At 36.3% G+C, this 23,379-nt stretch overlaps 2 protein-coding genes across 5 annotated transcripts in view; one reads left to right on the top strand and one right to left on the bottom strand.

Annotated features, from left to right (window-relative positions):
• The first annotated feature begins 992 nt into the window (after positions 1-992).
• Positions 993-5,240, top strand: LOC129261630 (uncharacterized). The gene has a single exon (XM_054899684.2). The coding sequence runs from the start codon at positions 993-995 to the stop codon at positions 5,238-5,240; it is 4,248 nt and encodes a 1,415-aa protein (XP_054755659.2).
• Positions 5,241-8,601: 3,361 nt separating this feature from the next.
• LOC129269301 (neurogenic locus Notch protein-like) overlaps positions 8,602-23,379 on the bottom strand; it is a 53,188-nt gene continuing 38,410 nt past the window's right edge. For 2 of the 4 annotated variants that reach the window (XM_054906790.2, XM_054906788.2), the window contains 11 exons: positions 23,200-23,325; positions 22,004-22,120; positions 18,839-18,943; positions 18,294-18,401; positions 17,778-17,900; positions 17,056-17,172; positions 16,139-16,249; positions 14,999-15,112; positions 14,531-14,666; positions 13,790-13,966; positions 8,602-12,693 (listed from right to left, as the gene is read on the bottom strand). In XM_054906790.2, the coding sequence (XP_054762765.2) occupies positions 12,609-12,693; positions 13,790-13,966; positions 14,531-14,666; positions 14,999-15,112; positions 16,139-16,249; positions 17,056-17,172; positions 17,778-17,900; positions 18,294-18,401; positions 18,839-18,943; positions 22,004-22,120; positions 23,200-23,325 (1,319 nt within the window). In that variant the 3' untranslated portion in view covers positions 8,602-12,608. The remainder of the gene's footprint in view (positions 12,694-13,789; positions 13,967-14,530; positions 14,667-14,998; positions 15,113-16,138; positions 16,250-17,055; positions 17,173-17,777; positions 17,901-18,293; positions 18,402-18,838; positions 18,944-22,003; positions 22,121-23,199; positions 23,326-23,379) is intronic. The other 2 variants (XM_064105575.1, XM_054906789.2) reach the window with 1 other exon arrangement.

The raw sequence follows: 23,379 nt of genomic DNA on the forward strand, positions 1-23,379 counted from the left end.
TTAGATCGGCGAAGTGATGATTGGACTAAATGGTTATTGGACCAAATGGTTGTAAGACGAAATGTTAATGGACGAAATAATGATAATAATAATAATAGCCAATTTTTATATAGCGCTTTTCCCAGAATGGCTCAAAGCGCTGTACAGCATATTATTACCCCGGTCATTGGATTCATTTCAATCCCGCACGAAAAGTGCAAAATTTCCACTCCCTGGGGAGCATACCTTGCATTCATCACAGCCTCATTATGGCGCTAGCAAATTCAAACATACAATATCTTTCGCATCCTACCGGGTACCCATTTAGCACCTTGGTCGAGAGTGGCAAAGTGTGGATTAACGCCTTGCCAAAGGACGCTACACTGTTAAAAAAATCCCCTGATTTTACGGAAAAAGAAGATTTTGCAGAAAGCAATAACAGAATCATTCTGTAAATTCATAAAACAGGAATTTTTCTGCAATTTAACAGAACATGTCTGGTTTGCCGAGCAAACCTTTTTCTTTAGATTTTTCCTTTTAGATTTGGCTTTTTAAATCGACCGCATGAGGTCAGCGCACTTGCCGAAAGCTAGAAAACGTGAAGGTTTCTCTTCGACGATATGTCAGAATAACCATGAATTACCCCAAACTGAAGCAGTTAGAATGCCGAACAAGAAATTGAATTTGATGGATCACCGGAGAAAGGGGACTTTTAAGTTCAGAAGTTAGAAGTACCGATAATTGTATAGGTAGATTTTATTCAATCTGCATAATCAGAAAAACAAATGAAAAAACATCATAAGTATACTGCAAGTGCAAAATACACTTATTTTGTCAAAAAACATTATTTGACTCGTTTGTTGTACGGTTCGATTAACTGAATCTAATTATCGGTACTTCTAACTTCTGAGCTTAAAATTCCCCTTTCTCCGGTGATCCACAAATTCAATTTCTTGTGGGGAGACGGATCAGAAGCTGTAACGTCTTTATCTGGGATCTGGAATGAAGGAGATATGGATGAATCTACTGCGAAAGAGGCTCCTGTGTCCAAGACTGATATTCTTAAGAGTCAACGCCACCAACGCCGAGGTGCGAATGGCAAGCTTACAAGAATAGGACATGCCTTGAAGAGCTTGATAGAAGAAAGACGGCCTATTTCAGAGGTGCAGGAGATCTATGAAAGGTATCTTCTTGCTTATGAAGAATTGCAGAATAGGCATGAATCATTTTCAGAGCTTATTGAAGATGACGATGAATACGACATGGAAGAAAGATGGATGGATGAATGTCAGCAGTCTTTCCTTAGCCATCAAATTTCTTTCAGAGATTACTGTAAGGGAGAGACAGAGAAAATTGTTTCAAGGCAGAAACTACGAAAACAGATGACGAATGAACAGCCAAGTGATGATAATTCAGAAGCTAGTTCTGATGAAACAGCATCAAACGCACAGCAAGATGGAAGTCATACCCAGAGTCTGCAGATAAGAAATGTACAGAAGAGAGTGGGATCCATGTTCAAAATGGAAAAGCCAAAGATGCCCACATTTAACGGAAATGTGCGAGATTATTGCATATTCAAGGCTGACTTTCAACATGCTCTGGGAGAAGTTTTTGATGAAAGAGATGCTCTAATGATATTGCGATCATGTCTGCAAGGTAAACCCCTACAGATGATTCAAGGAATAGGACGAGACTTCAAAGCAGCTTGGGAGCAGTTAGATATGGTGTATGGAGACCCAAGGTTAGTTGCAGACGCAATTATTCATGACATCACCAAATTTCGCTCCTTGAAACCAGGTGAAGATGATCGCTTCTGTGAATTTGTGAACATAGTACGCAGAAGTTACAATGTGCTCAAAGAAATTGGGAAGGAGAACGACATGAATAACAGTCACATGCTGGCTATCATGGAGAAGAAACTCACCCCTGAAGATAGAAAGATCTGGTTCAGGAATCAAGAATTGGATGAAGCTTCTGCAACATTTGAGAAATTTCTTGAATTCCTCACCCTAGAGTTGAAGGCAAGGATGAGATCAGCAGCTCCGGTAAGAGGTGAAGTAAAACCAAGCGTCAACTTTGTGACCAAGAAGTCCAGCCCAAGTACCAATAACCAGGAAAGGAAGTTCGACAGATGCTGGCTCTGTAGAGATGATTCCCACTGGACTGACCAATGCAAGTCATTTCTGTCCAAGTCGTTCAAGGAGAGAATGCAGCTTGTCAAGGAAAATAAGGCATGCTTTGCTTGTCTGAAAAAGGCTACCTATGGTCACAAAATGTCTACTTGCAAAAGACGACGGCGCTGTACCGAGAGCGTGAATGGAGAACAGTGCAAGTACTACCATCATCCTCTTCTACACAATTCATCAGATGTTAGAGAAGTTGGTGTAGCCTGTGTTGGTGCAAAGGAAGCTCTCCTACCAGTGGTGACAGTGGAAGTGGCTGAAAAGAAAACCTGGAAAAAGTGCAATATGTTACTAGACTGTGGAGCCCAATTGTCAATAATAAAACAGTCACTTGCAGACAAGTTAAAGTTAAAAGGCAAAGAAGTCACTATTGTAATATCAAAGTTGGGAGGAGTGGAAGAGGAGGTGATCACGAATGAATATAAGGTCAGCGTAAAGGAGTTAGGAGGACGAAATTCCTTGCCAGTTACGGTGATTAGCCTGCCTCATATCAGTACCACAGACAGTGTACCAGAAGAATATCTACAGTCAGCAGCCAAACAACTTAAGATTGATCGAAAGATGTTCAACAGGCATGGTGGAGAGATTGACTTACTAGTTGGCAGTGATCATCCCAAGTTCCATGGAGGTGAGTCAAAGGAGACCCACAACTTTACTGCTCGTCATTCACCTGTTGGATGGGTGATACTAGGAACATTGCCGCATAGAAGGATGGAATCAAGTAAAGTTTTGCATGTGCAGTTAGCCAAGCCAGTGGATCTGACTGAGTTCTGGACGACGGAGTCGATGGGAGTCAAGGACATCGACTGCCAATGCCAACCTACAGGGATGACCAAGGCAGACAAAGAGGAGTATGATATGATTGAACGGTCTTGTGTCAAAGAAGGTAATCAGTGGCAAGTTTCGTATCCATGGAAACGAGACCCAAACAAACTTCCTGATAACAGATGGTTAGCTGAGAAGATGTTGGAAGCTACGGAAAGGAGGCTTCTAAAGAATCCTGATCATGCAAAAGCTTACCAAGAACAGATGACCCAGCTGGTAGAGATGGGATTCGCACGGAAGTTGTCTGATAATGAAGTCAGTGGATATTCAGGACCGGTACACTATATTGGTCACCATGCAGTAGTTAGACCTGAAAAGAAAAGTACCCCAGTGCGTATTGTATTCAACTCGTCAGCAAGCTATCAAGGACATTCTCTCAATGAATACTGGCACAAGGGTCCTGACATGTTAAATTCACTTTTTGGAGTTCTGATGAAGTTCCGCGATCACTCTGTTGCGGTCAGTGGTGACATATCCAAGATGTATCACCGTGTCAAGGTACCAGTAATTGATCAACATGTACACAGGTATCTCTGGCGTGATCTTGAAGTTGAGAGGAAGCCTGATGTCTACATCAAGTTGGTTGTCACCTTTGGCGACAAGCCTTCCCCGGCAATGGCCCAAATTGCCTTGAGAAAAACAGCTGAAGTAGCAGAGAAAGAAAGTCCTAAAGCAGCACAGATCCTGAAGGAAAGTACATACATGGATGACATTTGTTTCTCGACACCAACTGAAGAAGAAGCCATTCAGCTAACTGATGAAATCGACAAAGCTTTGGGGGATGGAGGCTTCAACGTCAAGGGCTGGGTGTCGAACAAAAATATAAGACCCGGTAGCCAGAACGAGATGGAATTGCTGAGTAAGTTGTCCAATGAGAAGGTTTTAGGAGTTGTTTGGAACCAACATAACGATTCATTCTCGTACAAGTCAACCTTGGACAGGTCCAGTAGAGAAGAGAAATCAGCCAATAATGAAGGAAAACGGACAAAACGAAAAATCCTGAGCCAAATAGCAAGAATCTTCGACCTAATTGGATTTGTATCACCCTTCCTTGTTCGAGCCAAGATGGGAATGCAAAGGCTTTGGGAGAAGGGATACAAATGGGATGAAAGACTGCCAGAGGAACAACAGAAATGGTGGACAGGTTTCTTCAATGAAATGAAAGAGCTGAGCGAGGCTAAACTTGACCGAAGCCTCACACCACCAGGAGCTATTGACAATCCAATATTATGTGTGTTCTCAGATGCATCAGAAGCTGCCTTCGGGTGCTGCGCCTACCTTAGATGGCAGATAGCAGATGGCAGTTTTACTACAAGATTTGTAGCAGCAAGGTCAAGAGTGGCCCCTTTAAAGAAGCTGACCATTCCCCGATTAGAGCTACAAGCTGCTCTGATGGCGGCAAGGCTGTTTACGGCAATAAAGGAAGAGACAACTTTGAAGTTGCTAGAGACAATCTTCATGACAGACAGTCTCATTACTCTAGCATGGATCCACAGTCAGTCCAGAATGTACAAGTCATTCGTCTCATCCAGAGTGGGAGAGATCCAGAGTGCCTCCAATCCAGAGAACTGGAGATATGTTCCCGGAAATATGAACCCTGCTGATAAAATCTCCAGAGGCTTAGCAGTCAGAGATCTGAGTAAAGAATGGGAACATGGTCCTGAATTCCTATTCAAGCCTATAGATGACTGGCCAGAGGACAAATCGCTCCCTGTACAACAAGGTGATGATGACAAGGAGAGGAGAAAGGTAAAGCAAGTTCTACATACAACCTGTTCTGGTGTCATTGGCTGTGAGAAGTATTCGTCTTGGAGAAGACTCCTCAGAGTCACAGCTTATGTGCATCGATTTGTCAAGAATATGAAGGCCAGATGCAAGACGAAAGTTGACGAAGGACTGACAAGAGAAGATGGTCCACTCACTGCATCCGAGTTAAGTGTTGCTGAACTGTACTGGATCAAGGAGGTACAGAAACCACTTCATGAACGCTTGAGGTCTGGTGAATTCAAGGTTCTAAGTCCATTTCTCAGTGAAGGTATCATCAGAGTTGGAGGAAGGGTAGATAAGATCAAACGATCGTATGAAGCAAGGCACCCAACTCTTATCCCTAATGGCCATCATGTAGCTAAGCTTATCACTCGCTACTATCATCAGCAAGGTCATGCGGGAGTAGCTACAACATCAGCTACAACATCAACATCAAGTCCGGACGAGATACTGGATTCCAGGAGTTCAACGTCTAGCCAAATCTGAGAAGTACAGATGTGTAACATGTCGAGAGATGGAGAAAAGAGCGGAAACTCAGTTTATGTCTGAGCTACCTGCTGAAAGGATGATGCCTTTTACGCCACCATTCTACGCTACATCTTGTGATTACTTCGGACCGATACCAGTGAGAATAGGGCGTAACAAGACTGCGAAGTACTATGGCATCATCTTCACATGTCTGAACACCAGATCAGTCCACTTAGAGGTTGCACCTGATTGCTCGACTATGGAGTTCCTGCAGGCTTTACGACGTTTTTTCGCAATCCGTGGCCAACCTTCTTGCTTAATCAGTGACAATGGGAAGCAGTTTGTTGGAGCCGAGAGAGAGCTGCGAGAAATGTTAGAGGGCTGGAATGCAGATGAGCTAAAGGAGTTCTGTGCTGAGAGGGGCACCGACTGGAGGTTTGTGACGCCATTAGCACCTCATCATAACGGGTGCGCAGAAGCCCTGGTCAAAAGCTGTAAATTAGCATTGAAGAAGGCTATCAAGGATCATTGCCTTTTTCCTTTCGAGTTGTACACATACCTTCAAGAAGTGGCCAATCTAGTTAATCAACGCCCCATCGGGAGGATTCCCACAGACCCAGATGATGATTCTTACCTATGCCCTAATGATATCTTGTTGGGTAGGGCATCTAGCCACGTTCCTCAAGGACCTTTCCGTGATACCAAGAATCCCCGTCACCGAGTCGAATTCGTCCAGAAGATCGTCGATTCATTCTGGAAATCTTGGATTCGTGATGTCTTCCCTTTGCTTGTACCAAGAAAGAAGTGGAACGTTGACAGACGCAATCTCAGGGTCGACGATGTTGTGATAGTAGCGGATCCAAATGCCATCCGGGGTAAATGGACTTTAGGTCGTATAACTCAAGTGTACCCTGGAGATGACGGGAAGGTCAGATCAGTCAAAGTCAAAACTAAAGACTCTGAATATAAGAGACCCATCACGAAGATAGTAGTTATATACCCTTCGGAAGGTTACGTAGAGGAATAAGATGTTCATGACATATGTATACTTACTTCTTTTCTGGCGGGGGAGGATGGTTTGCCGAGCAAACCTTTTTCTTTAGATTTTTCCTTTTAGATTTGGTTTTTTAAATCGACCGCATGAGGTCAGCGCACTTGCCGAAAGCTAGAAAACGTGAAGGTTTCTCTTCGACGATATGTCAGAATAACCATGAATTACCCCAAACTGAAGCAGTTAGAATGCCGAACAAGAAATTGAATTTGATGGATCACCGGAGAAAGGGGACTTTTAAGTTCAGAAGTTAGAAGTACCGATAATTGTATAGGTAGATTTTATTCAATCTGCATAATCAGAAAAACAAATGAAAAAACATCATAAGTATACTGCAAGTGCAAAATACACTTATTTTGTCAAAAAACATTATTTGACTCGTTTGTTGTACGGTTCGATTAACTGAATCTAATTATCGGTACTTCTAACTTCTGAGCTTAAAAGTCCCCTTTCTCCGGTGATCCAATGTCTGTTTAAAAAGGGGAAAAGGGTGTTTTATCTAAGGAAATTTGTAAGATTCCATACACCAAATACCAATTTCATGTAAGATTACGCAATCTGGTAAGATTAGAGGCTGGTGTTCTCGATATTCTGCTGCAGGAACTTCTTTTATTTTAAGGATAAATTTTCTAACAGTGTAGACCGCGGTGGGATTCGAACACACGACCTTCTGTTTACAAGGTGAGAGTCAGAACCACTACACGTACACTACACCATGGCGTAAGACTAAATGAAATTAGACCATGTGGTTATGGACGAGTTGGCAGTAGACGAATTGGCAATTTACCACGCTATACTGTGCACCTATATAGCTCTTTTTTTGTTTACTCTTCATGCTACCGCCGCATAAATCTTTGCGCACAATTATTAAAAAAAAAATCCTGTTCACAGTGGCGTACAGACAAAAAAAGCAAGGAAAGAAAAGGAAAGGGAGAAGGGTGAAAGTGATATCATTTTTTGAATGCTATGTCAAAATCTGTCACAAAATGTGATAAAAATGTCAACAAATTTTATCGCTCGCTTCGCTCGATCGCAACTTTAAAAAAAATAAATTCTGCCCGATACGCCATGTCTGACCCCCTAAAAAATGTTGCCTCATTACACCACTGCCTGTTCATACCATGATTATGAACGGGAAATTTTTTGCTCTTGCCTCCGCCCCCCCCCCCCCCCGGCCACCGACCCCTGTTACGCCCTGTCATCATCATCATAATCATCACCATTATCATCATCATCATCATAATCATCATCATCATCACCATCATCGTCATCATCACCGTCAACATCACCATCATCATACTCTACAACATGAATTGTTATCTACACTCAAATGGCAAACAGTGGAGAAACGTATCAAATATCAATGTTATGTTTTTGCTTTCAATATACAAACGATTTAGCACCAGTCTATCTGGAACCACTTATCTGCAAACGTAATATAAGACACGATATTCTGAACAATGTCCCCTTCAAATACCCTGCCCAATGACGGATTATAAAAGAAAATATGTTGCTGCCGTCTTATTTAATTTGCTCCATTGTGATATACAAAAATGCACGACGTCCCTCCATGCATTAAAAGAACACTGGAATCATTAAAATTCTGATTTTTAATACACTGACTAACTTGATGTAATGATTCCATGATACTTATTGAATCACTCTATATGTATATAATGTATTTTGTTTTTACTCTGTTATGTTACATACATTGAATTGCTATTGATGTAGAGTTATTTGTTAAACTGCAGGGCGCCTTTGGAAAGCAGTTTTGCATAACTGAACAGGCCTACCCTTCAGTGTGAAATAAAGAAAATAAATAAATTAATAAATACATAAATAAATACATAAATAAATAAAACATTGGATTTTTTAGCCCCATGTTATCATATTGATAAGATCATGTATTTATCTTAAGCAACAGCCATTGCGAGCGCGAAGAGCTAGCAAAATTTCGAATTTTATTTTGATAAGGAACTGAAAGATTCATGTCAGTGACTAATAGGTAATATTGTTGGGAGCTAACAGTGACTAAATGGGAAATTTTTAAAATTTGAAGAGTGGAAAAAATATGCTATTTTGGAGCACTTTACAGCTTAAGTAAGATGCATCTGACAACAATACATTTTTTTAGTTTTTGAAACTTTCTGGGAGGGGGCAACGATCCAGACGGGGGGGGGGGTTAATTTAAATGCCCCCGTGCCCCCAACTGGCAACTGGTGCCGCCAATGTTTAAATGCATACAAAACAACCCATTCTATTTAAGATAAAAAAGAAATCAACTCGACCCTTATCCACAACGAATGAAAAACAAACAGTCCGAAACCGTTTTGAGGACATTGCAAAATCATTTATTGTATTCACATACACATATGCATATCACAATAATTCTGTTATCAAAACATAATCCTTAATGGCTAAAAAGAGCAGCAAAATTATAGTTGGTCATGTCACCATAAATTACTTTTTTATTATTATTCATTATAATTCCAGAGTGCTAATTTAACTTTTCAAAGAGTTTTACCTCTTTTTAAAGATTCATGTGATCAATTATACTTTTATTTTCATTTTGCCTGATCTATTATCAAGTATGCATTTAAAAGGAATGATCCGGGCTAAAAATATTTATAGCTAAATAAATAGAGTAAAATTTCATCCAAATCGGATAACAAATAACGAAGTCATTGAATTTTAAAAATTAGCAATATTTTGTAAAAATAGTTATATGCACATCATCATGAATATTCATTCGGTGGGCTGATGATGTCACATCCCCACTTTCCCTTTTCTTATGTTATTACATGAAATTATAATTGCTTGATTGTTTCATAATGTGTGAACAATGTGCCTCCTTTATAATGAAATAAATTGCAGCAATGAATATATAATGCATTAAATCAGTTGTCAATCCAATTTTTCGGTTCTTGGTAGACAAAATTTGAATAAACCTAATTTCATACAATAAAATACAAAATAACAAGTGGGGATATGACATCATTAATTTGCTCATTGAATATTCATGAAGACATACTTAGAACTGTTTCACCGGAATAATGCAAATCTTTAAAATGCCATAACTTTGTTATTCCTTGTCCGATTATGATCAAATCATTAGCGTTTTGCTTGTCTGATTTTTCTTTATCTGTTTATATCATATTATTTTCAGCCCGGAGCATCCCTTTAACAAGATTTCGAGACTAATCTTTACCTTATATAATTGAGTGATAAAGTATACATGAGCAATAATTATTTCCAAAGATTAAGGTTCTTCATGAAGATTGATTAAAAAAAACTATTAAGAAAATTGACTAAAAATGGAAGCAGCATTATCGTCGATACAAAAGTACGTCGTATTTAAAAAAAGCAATGTTCCTAGTTTTAAAACCAATAATCAACAATTATAGATTGGTCTTTTATCATCAATGAAGTTTAAAAATACGAAGTTACATTTAATATTAAAGCTCATATGGACATGGTGAATATTTATCATCAATTATGGCGATTTGCTTCCAATTACACAAATTTATATGAGTACACATTTTTTATAGAAAATTGGCAGTTTATCAAACGTAAAATATAATTTACAAGGTAGTTTACTTGGTTTCAACATTTTCTTTCCTGTTGACGATAAAGAATTAGGCATATTGTTCCTTAAAAACGAGAGAAGGCATTGGTGAAACTTGGATAACATATCCGAAACATAAAATGCACGACGACGGATTGAAAACAGAATACGAGAATCCATCATTCTACCGGTATAGTTAAAGAAACTAGTTGCACACGATTAAATAATATCTTACTTAATTTAAATAGAATTTTGTATTTTTGATTTGATTACTTTTATTCTTTTTTTTGTTATAACCACTGATTTGAGAAGGTTGCAAGATGTTATAAAAACCTGTATAACATAACTATTAGAATCGAATAGCGTCTTTTTTTTTATCTGTCATTATTGCGTCATCATAATTCTCGATTTAACAATAAGTTCATTCATTCAATATATTCACAATATATACAACAGAAATATCATTATTGGAATATACTTGCAATCAGGAGTTTGTATATTATTCCATATCAAAGCGTGGAAATATCGAAATATACAAATATATTTTACTCTCTCACACACTAAATATTCAAACTAAGTTTCAATCAGTTATCTAAATGCGTGCCAGCACGCAAGGGATAATCAAATCAATCGTTACATTAATACAAATTAACACAGGGTCCAATATCTTTATAAATTGAGAAGTGGTAAAGTGAAAAATGTAATATTAATATTAAGTTGCCAAGTCATGAATTTTAAATCTGCTAATGATCAACTGTTATTCAGGAGAATATCAGTATTATACTTATCATTAAATGTGATTACCTACCTATAAAGGAGATATATCTGATTTTATTTTTTCAATAAAGGAGAAAGACAATACGTAAATGAATATTGAATTGAAGGGAGATTTAATCTTTATTTTATCAGGAAACCAAAGTTTATCTGTTTTTGTTTTAATTTCATTTTTAAACATTGCTTTAACATTCGATGCTGATTGATCAGAACAACACTCATAACTTTTGGTTTAAAAAAGTCCATGATAATGAAATTGCATGTAACTTAGTTTTAACTCACAATTAATATTTTTATATGTCTTTTAAACTTATATATTTTCTCCTACTTTATAATATGATATTCAACAACCGTTCTCCTTTTATAAAAATGAAATAGATAATTTCATCATAAAATTTACAGACTCTTCGTGTCAAACAGGAATATACAACTGCATATGAATTATTCGTCTTAATGTGCTCTTAAGCATTGTAGATAATATATGGCAGATGTCTGTAAATCAGTTTGTAATTCTATAATACATGAAAGACAATAACCAATCAAATGAGGCAGAGAAATGGTGCACAATGGTAGTTACAAGAAACCCTGTAAAGAATATAATACTGTAGAAAATACTATCGTTTTAATAAGAAGCTTCCGCAAATAGAACTGAATGAGAGGATGGTGTGTGTGTATTTGAGTTTTGTCAGACGTGTATCAATCCGATATGATTATTTACGTCTGGGACCGGCCTTTAACGTCACCATCCGAAAGACGTGACCAGGGCTCGAACCTCGAACCTCTGCATCAATTTGTAACTTCCCCACAGCTTGGATTACAGGCGCACGCCACAACGCCCAGAGGATGGTGGCAGATTCAGATTAACTTATATGCGCATGCTTAGACTTACGGAAGGGTTTGGAGCATGCGCAGATTGGTTTTATCAATCCGAAACCTTCCCCTTGTATTGGCATTCAGTTCTGATTTCGAAAGCTCCCCAGGGATTCAGTATGAAAGACATGGATGGTTAATCTGAAAGCCCATATCACAGTGACCTTAAAGAACTTAATACTTTCATTAAAATTTTTAGCACATTGGTTAGATACTGATATAAATTCAAGGTGATAAATTCAAGGTGATACAATAAAAGAAAACTATCCAAAATTAAGTACTTCACTGAAATTTTTTTTGAAATTTTGAAAACCCATTTACATCGAGCGCAAAGATATATCAAGTCCAAGGCGCCATACCGGATTATCATCATGTTTCAACACATTTTTTGAAAGAAATAGTAAGTATAAAATGCACACTGTCTATAAAAAAAGACAATTGTATATATAGTACTATCGAAATGAGGTTGTTTTAATCATCTAGATTATCTAGTGAATGTTTTACAAAGATCACAAGTGTAATTGTTCAGTAACAAAAATTCCACAATTGCATGCTCGGTTTCCTGACTCATTACAAGAAAGATAATGCCCCCCAAAATATCCAAAGTCAAAGTCCATTTTATACTCTTCCCTTTCCGTTGCATTTCATTGCAGGATTAGTTCATTTCACACTTTCACTGCATTTGTTGATTAATTTGCAACTAGCACTCAATGTATAAATTGCAGTTTGAGTTAACCCAGGATTAATTTAAGCAATCATGTGAGAATGCTAACCGAATGGTTTACTTTGAACAAAGAATACACAAATCATTATTGTATGCACACTATCTTCATTCATGCACTCATGACTGTTTTCTGTGTGATTATTCTGATTTTTCATCACCATGTGATCACCAAATTAAAATATCCATGTCATCATACACTATCTATCACAATATGCAGGTAAGGTAACATCAATGTTGTTATTGTATTTGAAACCATATAACGCAATCCAATGCATCTTTCATATTTACAATTTCAGAAGTAAACACAAAAAAAATGAAATAACACACAACTGAAATACACACGCACACATATATATCACTTTTCATTTTTATTTTTTTTACAATATACATTGCTTGAGTAGTCTATAATACCGTCCTTGGTGGCTCAAATTCGTCTGTTGTGATTGGCCAAGGTGCTTCATAACTATTAACCTCAGCAACCGTTGCACTGTTGAATAAAAAATGAGAGTTAACGGTTAACCACTCTGAAACAAACATTGTCTAGTAACATAATATGTAACATGGTTTCATTCAGATCACTTATAATCATGATCATCATAAATCACTTATTGCAATCAGAAGTGTATTGATTTCCATAAGACTGCCTGACCTTTAAGGAAGATTCGACCCAACTTTTTTTTCCTATCATCGTTTAATTCCAATCATCCCATCATAATTAATTATACACACACAATATTTGTGGTTTGAAAGACACTGAGCGGATTTCATGTCATGAAAAGAAGCAACGTGGCTTAGACTTTTTGGTTATTTGATTAAGATTTTAGCCACTATATATTTTTTTGCATTTTCAAATGGTAACTATTCTTCATAAAAACATGAATTATAAAGAAACTAGGTTTACTTGTTCATGTATCAACATCAGGGGGAGGGTTAATCCATTATGTAATGCAATAGACTTTCTATATCCTTATGAAACACTCACATGTAATTATGAAAAGCATTATGTTCATATGTTGCATAATTAAATCCATAAGAAAGGCATGTTCTTATGAAATTTGAAGGAATTGAGTCAGGTAAATCCATTTGGAAGTAATATACTCTTATATGGTTCATATTAAAGAAGACATTAAAAAATATATTCACATAAAGTAATATTATCTGAATAAGTATGTAAAATAAATGATTCAAACTGGACAAAGAAATACGTTATGCCCAATTGTATCTATTAGAAACAAATATATTCATATATAATTGATGAGTACATATTGACATAAAATGTGGAGCGTTGTGGCCCAGTGGATTAGTCTTCGGACTTTGAAACAGAGGGTCATGGGTTCGAATCCCAGCCATGGCGTAATTTCCTTCAGCAAGAAACTGATCCACAATGTGCTGCACTCAACCCAGGTGAGGTAAATGGGTACCGGTAGGAAGTAATTCCTTAAAAAGCTGTGTGCGCTATGAACGCCTAGCTTAGCCGGGTAATATAGGAGCGCCTTGAGCACCTAACAAGGTGGATATGTGCGCAATATAAATATCCTATATTATTATTATTATAAAATAATAATATGTATTTAGTAACTTACTGAGCGCCATTATCTGGAGGAAGAAAGCCATAGAGATTCTCATCAGCATGATTCTTACTAGCTGATGAGGGAATACCATGCTGACGAGACATTGCTGATAATCTCCCGTCATCTAAAGCACCGTCGCCATGGTGACGAGCCGCCTGCTCAGCATCATAACGGATTCGACGATTTTTACTGCAGTAAGGAGATCGATACATGAATACATGACAAAATAAGGAAGCAAGATTGAGAGAATATTGATTTGCATATACATGTAAATGAATTTTATGATTGTTATACATAAGAAATTAAAGCTGATTGAATATCATCAAAACAGTAGGTTAAAATTAAATCCAGGGAACAAGGCTCGTGAATATGGATTGGAGATCTCTATAATTCTTCTTATATCATTATGCAAGTTTTCTTCTTATATATGCAAGGTTCCCACTGTGATTTATAAACTAGATCAGGCTCCATCAAGTCATTTTCCTACTTTTTTTGATCGATCCCGGTCGTTTTTACACATGAAAATATAGCAGAAACACTGCATGACAGAAGCTAACATCTTTGATATGGACGGGTAACTGATAAATATGACCTCAATTGTTCTTTAACTTTTAATGTGTGGCCATGCATTTTGGAAATTATAATAACTTTAATATCAGTTCCTGTATTCAAACTAGTTTTCATACTTTGCTATATTGTTATAGTATACAGTACATCAATAAGCATCATATATTTTTGTGTTGACGATCTTACTTTGATTGGCAATTCTTGACGATGACAGTGCAGACGACGATAATAAATATGATACCCAAGACAGCACCAACGATAGTTGCGATCCATTTAGGCTCTTGTAAGACTTCCAGGACACTGTTCGATGATGAGTCTGTAACTAAAACGGATATAGACAATATGATTTAATGAGGGATTTATACATCGATTTGTTTGTCTAAATGCACAAAATATCACAAAAAATGACAGAGTATCTACTGTTGTTAAACCTCCAATTGCGTCAACAAAATGTGCTCTGTCAAAAGCAGTGTTCCATAAGATAATGGCAAAAAACATCTCATTTTATCAAATCTAGCTCATTTATTTTAGAGAGTTTGTATAAAATAGAGAATAAGGGTTCGAGCTTACTTGCGCTTTGTTGGAATTCAAGTAAAAAAAACAGCAACTTCCAGTACCCGAAACCACATCGTCATGACAGATAGGACAACATACCTGTTTGACAGTTATCTCCCTCGAAGCCTGCCTCACACTGACAGGTATAAGATGCTCCATTAGGGATACAAGCTGCTCCATTCAGACAAGGGTTACTTGTACAACCAGCTTGTACTGGTAGGGTGGAAAAGAAGAAAAATGTAATAGTTATTAATGACTGATAGGAATTCTAAGAACCTCCTTCCACATAATTATTATATCTGCACCTAATTTCTGAACCTCACCCTATCTGTTAATAAAAAAAAATGTTCAGCCCTAACCCATTATTTTTGTCTAAACCTCATCTTTTTAGATGTTGTTTGAAGGTTTGCATGGTGGTATGTACAATCGCTGATGTGGTTTACGGTACACCATGTAAAGTGTTATAGAAACAGTGGATAGAAGAAGAGAAGAAATGGATAGGCGAGAAAGTGGAGATTTGATAGTAGAGTATTCTTTCTTGAAGACGGACAGTCAACCTGCCCGAAACGTCGAGTCTCTCTACTACTCATCATCTCTACTCGCCGACTCAAGCCAGCATCTCCTCAATAGCTCTACTACTCAAGCTGTTCTCAACTCATCAATCTTTCCTGGTTTACAGTCCTTTTCAGGACTACTTTAAAGAAAGAATACTCTACTCTCAAATCTCCACTTTCTCGCCTATCCATTTCTTCTCTTCTTCTATCCACTGTTTCTATAACACTTTACATGGTGTACCGTAAACCTCATCTTTTTAATTCTTCAAATAAAATCCGACTCAAAATTCCTTAACTATTAACCTTTTCCTTGGTTCATGTGAAGTAATCATTAAACATGCCAATATTTTTTTTTATGTACCCTATTACCATTCCCTATTCCCTGAACATTGCACTGTATATAATCATTACCCCTACTCATATATCCAGATCCACACCCAAGTCCTAATCCCTAAACACTTTTACCATATTACCTTTTCCCTTTATTTTCTTAACCACTTTCCTATTTTTTTTACATAAAAATACAATGGACTTAAATAAGTTATGCACAAAATATATGTAGGCCTATCTTTAGAATATGATTTTTGTAACATAAATTCATTTCATTATTTTAAACTTAAATTTTATCCTAAATACACACGATTTGCATTTGTGTACCCTTAATATATTGGTATTGTCATCTTACCTTCGCAATTAGTGCCCAAATAGTCTGGTGTACAAACGCATGTATATTGATTGTCACCATTAATACACGGTCTGCTATTCTGACAAGGGCTGCTTGCACACTCATCAATATCTGGAAAGGAAATAAGATAAATTTCGAATGTACATTAGGTTTCTTTGGCTTGTAGGAATTAATTATTGATGTATCATTTTCTTTTCTATGAAGAAAATAGCATGGACAGTTAACAACAACACGTTGACCTAGTGTTCAAACCACACAATGAAAACAAATGTACTAGTAAACAAGAAAAAGAGAAAGAGAGAGGGAGAGCGGATGGAGAGAAAGTAAAATATGATATTAGTTACATAAAGCAGCAGCAGTAGTAGTAGTAGTAGTAGTAGAAGGAGAAGAAGAAGCAGCAGCAGCAGCAATAATCATGATAATGGTAATAGTAGTAGTAGTAGTAGTAGTAGAAGTAGTAGGGTAGTTGTAGTGGTTATAGTAGTAGTAGTAGTAGTAGTAGTAGTAGTAGTAGTAGTAGTAGTAGTAGTAGAAGTAGTAGTAGTAGTAGTAGTAGTAGTAGAAGTAAAAGTAGTAGTAAGAGTAGTAGTAGGAGGCACTGGCGGATCCAGGGGGGGGGGCACAGCCGGCCCGTGCCCCTTTTTTTGCTTGTCAAAATATTTCGGGGACGAAATATCATACATTTTTGGTTAAAACCCTTTTTTTGCTTGTGAAATTTATTCTCGGAAAAATGTGCCCCCCTTTTGGAAAATCCTGGATCCGCCCCTGGTAGGAGGAGTATAGTAATATTAGTAGTAGTAGTAGTAGAAGCAGAAACAATGAGAAAAGTAATAGTAACAACAATAGTAGAAGTAATAGTAGACGTAACAGCAGTAGTAATAGCAACAGCAGCAATTGGTGAAAAGAAAATGCCCTACCGTCTAAGCACTGAAGACCAGTCCTTCCACTGCGGCATGCACAAGTGAAACCACCGACCGTATTGGTACATTCCTGGAAGGATTGACATGGGTTGCTTGTAAGGCATTCATCTGTATCTGTACAAAATAAACAGAAAAAATACAGAAATTCTTTATACAATTCTAGCCTTTTCTCTAATGTGGATAGAAACGTTATTTTATGGCATTATGGGCTATAAAAGAAAAGTTTATTATTATGTACATCATTATTGGTACGTCAAAAGTGTTAATTTAAAAAGAAATTAGTACCTGATTAACAAAATTAGTGACAGATTCATAACGGTTGTATTTGATTAAGAATACTGTGTACGAAAATAAAAAAACACAATTACATATCCCTTTCAAGGCCATATTGCTTGAGGGTCGGTAACTTTGTCAGGTGATTATAACTTTTATGGAACCCTTCAATTTGATTGGCTGTTGTCAACAGTTTTAAGGAAAAAAAAGACAATGGTAAAGTTGGAATTTTCATGTATTGATGATATCGAAAATAAACTGAAAAAAATAAAAACTTTTATATTTCATATCTCATGATAGTATTCTATGAAGATGAAAAGTGTTTTAATTTATGAGGTATGGGATTCTATCAAATTAAAAGGAAAAAAATATATACTTCCAAAGAATATCTCATGGCTCTATAAAGTGATAAATAAAAAAGTGACAACAAAACCCAAGAGGGTTACCTGTTTGGCATATATCACCGGTCCAAGTTGGTGGGCAATCACAAAAAGCTTCAGTAGTTACTGTGTTTACGTAGCATGTGCCATCATTGAAACAATCCTTCTCTGGAGGAACACTACATGATCCTGTAAAATTACAGAAAATCAGAGGAAAAGAAAACATTAACTTATCATCAAAATATGATTTGAGGTTGACAATAGGTTGTTCTATTAAATCGATTCTTTGATTAAATATCAAAAAAACAAATCTGAAACTCTGCTTGTGTGTTAATTTCTAGAATCTCACTCCTTCTCATTGCATGTAGTTTAAAAGTCAGGGACAGTGGTCATGGATAAAAAAACACTTCATGTTATGACCTTGTTTTACAAGACTTGATGATTCAGAACATAATTCATGCTTAAATTTTTATAGCAAAATTTGTTTTCAGATGATGTAATTGCACGACATCTAGAGTTGAGAACTGTAGCTTTCAATTTCCTATTGGTTGTCATTTTATGAATCCTGCCAAGGGTACTTACGTCTGTCACATCGGTCACCTGCAAACCCTACTGCGCATGTGCAGTTGAATCCAGTTAAGGTAGTCTCACAGCCTCCGTTATTCAAACATGGGTTTGAATTGCAAGCATCTGGTGGATAAAAGAAAGGTATATACGAACACAAATAATACTCCTTTAATCAAGACAGTATTCAACCAATGATCCAATCAGCTTTTTAATGCATGCTTACTTTAATGGCATGAACCAGTAACAATTAACAAACGTCATCTTTCTTTATCAATTCGCTAACTGACGACACGCTGTAGGTTCTTCAAGGTAATGAAACTCAACTATTAATATCTAGGACTTTACACTATGCAGAAAGATGGAGTATTCTTAAGTCTGAGCCCTGACGCCATACAAAGCCGACTAGAACATTCTAAATTTAAAAACACTCACTAGATTGAATTGAATTGAGTGGAATTCATACCTATATATAGTCTCAAAGATGTCTCCATCATAATTATTCCCATAGGCAATCACGTAAATCCTATAGATTCTACCCCTCTAGATATTTGAATTCATACCTATAGTCCCACAGTTGTCTCCAACAAATCCTGGTGGGCAATTACATGATCCATCTGCCAGACAAGTCCCTCCATTCACACAAGGGAACGGGTCGCATGGGTTAACTACAATACAAATTAGTGAAAATATATCTGTTATTTAACTGTAAAAATGAAAATATACATAGAACACTTTGGCAATTACTTTGGGAAAAATTTAATCAATTGTCAAATACTTCCAGGTAGATTCCACGATGCTGTTTCTTCTGGAGCGAGTGACATTAACATTATCACAATTAGTGTTGTTGATACATCACAATCATTACTGTTGTTTTTTACGTTTTATAAACTTAAAGTCGTTATCTAAAACACGACAATTTAAATTAATGTTTATTCATTGTTGAATTTATAGAAATGAGTAATCATAATACGGTGCAACACAATATTTCCTTTATAAAAATACAATATATTGCTCAAAATTTGAATTTAAAAGCGTTCCAAATGTAATGGGTTGTGATCAAGATATAATATTGAGTTGATCAAGTCTAATAGGAAGTAACTTTCAACTAGTATTACTTATCTCTGGGATCAGGGACGAATCCAGGATTTTCGGATAGGGTGGGAACATTTTCCCCGAGGACAAATTTGACAGGCAAAAAAAAATAAAAAGGTTTTAACCAAAATTTAAGGGGATTTCGTCCACGAAAAAATTGGCAAGCAAAAAAAAAAAAGGTCTTCACTTCCAAAAGGGGGCACACTTCTGTTTAACGGCATTTTTACATTACAAATTTAATTGTGTCTCTCAAAGGGGGGGGGGGGCAAGGGCCGGCTGTGCCCCCCTGGATCCGCCACTGTCTTGGATGACATAAATTATTGATATGTATTATATATCATAAGCCCCTTATAACGGGTCTCATAACCATTTTTACAAGTTACACATAATACTGCTGAGGTTAGTGTTAAAGATTTTTTTGTAAATGACTACCTTGCATACAATTTGGAAACATATATAAATAGAAGAGAGATACAATTTTCTTCACATCATTGATGACAGACCGAGGCAGAAAAATATGTAATTATATACATGTAGTGTTTAAATAGAAGGGATGGAGTCGAGGCCAGAACTTATGTCAGATTTTGCAGGCCTTACCCTTGGGCCTAGTCACTCTTAAAAAGTCTACTCTAGAAAGTATTCTCCAACGGGAACAACCTCGTCAATCATAAATCCCAGCATCTACTCTATCCCCTTTATACAGTGCGTATCAACAAAATTTTACACCTAGAAATAATCCTGTAGAATTATATATTTGTAATGTCCTGAAGCTTTTACACATTTAAACATTGGTACAGATCTTTTTAAGCAAATAACGATATAACTGTCGAAAAATCTTTCCGCTTGAGTGAGCACCACTTACTTTTGAAAAGTTCTTGAAATAAGATTTGCGTAGAACTTGGAAATAGTTGTATGAATAAAAGTCGACATTAATCATAAAGAACACATTGACTCTATCTATGAAGATTGATTTGAAGATATCTTTTACCCTTTTCATTTGTTTCCTTGCCCAAAACACTTCATAGAGCGCCTCCCCCCTACACACACCGAGGCCATGGTGATGATACCTGCTTTACGAAGCTGTGATTCACATGAAATGGCTTAGGCTAGATTTTCCTTTTGTTAATCATCGTCAAACTTGGAAAAGGTGTGGAGAAACAAGTGTTAAATGAAATATGAAATGTATAAACCCACTTTAAATGATAAAAACTAAGTAAAAATGCTGGAGATGTCCGAAAAAAACTTTTGTTTACATTCGGTTATGTCCTCAGATCCAGCTGGCACAAAAAAAATGGTAAAGACTGTGCCTAGGGTTAAAATTTGAATTTGGGTTGCAAAGTTGTTACAGAATGTTTCAATGTTTCTGTTTTTATTTCAATTGGCTTAAAACGAAAAAGAAATGCATGAGAGACGTATCGTACTGTCAGTTTGTTTTCGCTTTTTTTCTTTGACACAGCGTGAAAATGAGCATTCTACGCAAACCGATTTCTGCGAGCTTTACAAAAATGGACAGTGCTCACTCAAGTGTAACATTTTGTCAAAATTTTTACTTTCATGTGACAGATGAGACCCAAATTAAAAAATATATGTGAAAAAAATATCCCCGTATTGTTTATATTTCAATTCCTAGGGCCTTTTGCAAAGTGTAAACTTTTTATTGATACGCACTCTCTATGTACATCTAACACTAACATCTTTTACACTACTCTCGAATTCAACGGGGGTATGTATAAAAATTAGTATGTATAAGATTCAGTGTAAAGAAATAATCTTACTACGGTTTTATTAAAAACAAAAACGTATTATATCCAATGTGAAATTAGACTGTCTTTAGAACTGATCTAATCAAAAGTAAACACCAACACCACCACCACCAACATAAGAAGCGACGATATTTTAATCGAGGGCCAGCCTGATCTAAATGTGACATCATTTTCCTTCAATTAAAGATAAAAGATAGGGAGTATAGAGAAAGTTAGCCCACTCAGATCCTACTTTTGTTAACCTTTTCTTCTCTCTTTCTCTTTCTTTAACTACTTGTTACCCAATCCCGATAATCACCAAAAAGAAGAACATTTGTGATGAAGATGGTGTCAAAGATGAGGACAATGATAGAAATGAAACTAGTAATATTGGTTAAATCACCTTTTCTCGTTTTAGATGGGGTTATGATCATACCGATTATGATAATAGCACTTTTTAATAAAACATTCAATATAACTACATTGTGGTGATGCACATAAATTGACAGTAATGGAATACTTAAATTAAAAATTCTAGCACTAATGCATGCTTAGAAAGATGAAGATAAAGAAGTACAAATCAAATTAAAAGAATGGATAATTAAAACTTTGTGCTATCAAGCATAGAAAAAAAACTAATCCCACAACGTTTATGGAAAAGAAGAAGGGTGCAATTGATGAAAGAACAAAAGTACATACTTTATACAGCAAGAAATACAAAAGAAGACTAAAAAAGTTAAGAATGGCTAATCTATAATTCAAACCCAATGCAATACATTCAGATGATGACGTATAATACATTTTAGTGCAAAAATGAAAAAAAAAATGCTTAGTTTAGTAAACGTTTGGTATGTCTGATTTTATTACGCCTCGTACGTAGGTATCACATACCAGGTGTAAGACACTGTCGACCAGTCCAGGCGGGCATACACGTGCACGAAAAACCATTTACGATATTACTGCAAACACCATTATTATAACACGGGTTGATGATACATGGCACGTTGGCTAGAGATATGAAAGTCATTTGAGAAAGCAGACGAAAGGTGGGAATAACTACATGTGCTTCAAAAGTTTGTAAAAGAGCGTAAAAGCAATAAGGCAACAAGCTTCACTTGAAATTCAAGGGGGGGGGGGGTGGAAGGCAGCCTAGCTAGTTAAAAGATACAAAAGAACAGGTTTCATAGCAATATATTTAAAAAACATTAAAAAGTCATTTTCTAAAATGTCCAAATGATGACAAAATGAAAATAGTGTTAAAGATTAATGGTGCAAATATCCGCTTAGTCTCCTACAGCAGAACATTAGCTATGCATAGAAATTTTTAATTTCAGCAAAATGTATAATTTTACATCATAAAATGATATTGAAATATAGAGCAGGTGCTAAAAAGGATAGGTAATGACTGCTATCAACAAGATATAATCTAATTATAAAAAAGTTCCTGATATGCAAAATCGAGTAATTATAATGCCTCTCATATTTAAGTAGGCGAAAATGATGGACATCCAGCTTCACTGGAATTACAATAAAATTGATAGATGTCATCACTCGTAACTTATTCTTGAGAGAAGCAGTTGGACTTTTAATGACAAAGTGCACATTCCATTAAGCAAATACTTGAAAACAAACAAAACAGGAAACTTGTCAGTAAACTCTGCAAATTTTTAAATTCTTGTCGGAACACAATTGGCATACACTTCATAAAACCTCAATCACAATAACATAATTTCAATATACTGCAAAAACAATGGGGTATTTGTGAAAGGACTACACCAAATATTTCACATGGGTGTACAATATTTGGTGTTAGATCAATTCCTATTGGTGTTTTTTATACATCCAAACACATTTAATTTGTTCAACGGCACTGTTAGTGTTATATTCAAACTGCACAGGAAAGGTACAACACCTGAGGATGTACTCCTCTCACACAGACTGGTGTGATTTGTAATACTATTATTAAACGTGTATCAGCCAATTTAATTTCACGAGATCAGTACCTCTCACAGCTGCCATTATTTGTTATTGATGAAAGCGTTTATGAAGCGTGATTCAAATAATTGTGTATATTTTCTCATATTTACCAATATCGATTTCACAGTTTGTTCCAGTGAATCCCGATTCGCATGTGCAGACGTAGTCGGCTCCTTGGTCCGTACACTGTCCTCCATTCATACAGGGATTACTAAGACAGGCGTACTGGCTACCCGCTGAAAGTCCATTGAAATTTTAAAAAATTGAAAATTAAAATGTTTATTTGCATA

Source organism: Lytechinus pictus, chromosome 10 (assembly GCF_037042905.1).
Source record: "Lytechinus pictus isolate F3 Inbred chromosome 10, Lp3.0, whole genome shotgun sequence".
In the NCBI taxonomy this organism is placed as follows: Eukaryota; Metazoa; Echinodermata; class Echinoidea; order Temnopleuroida; family Toxopneustidae; genus Lytechinus; species Lytechinus pictus.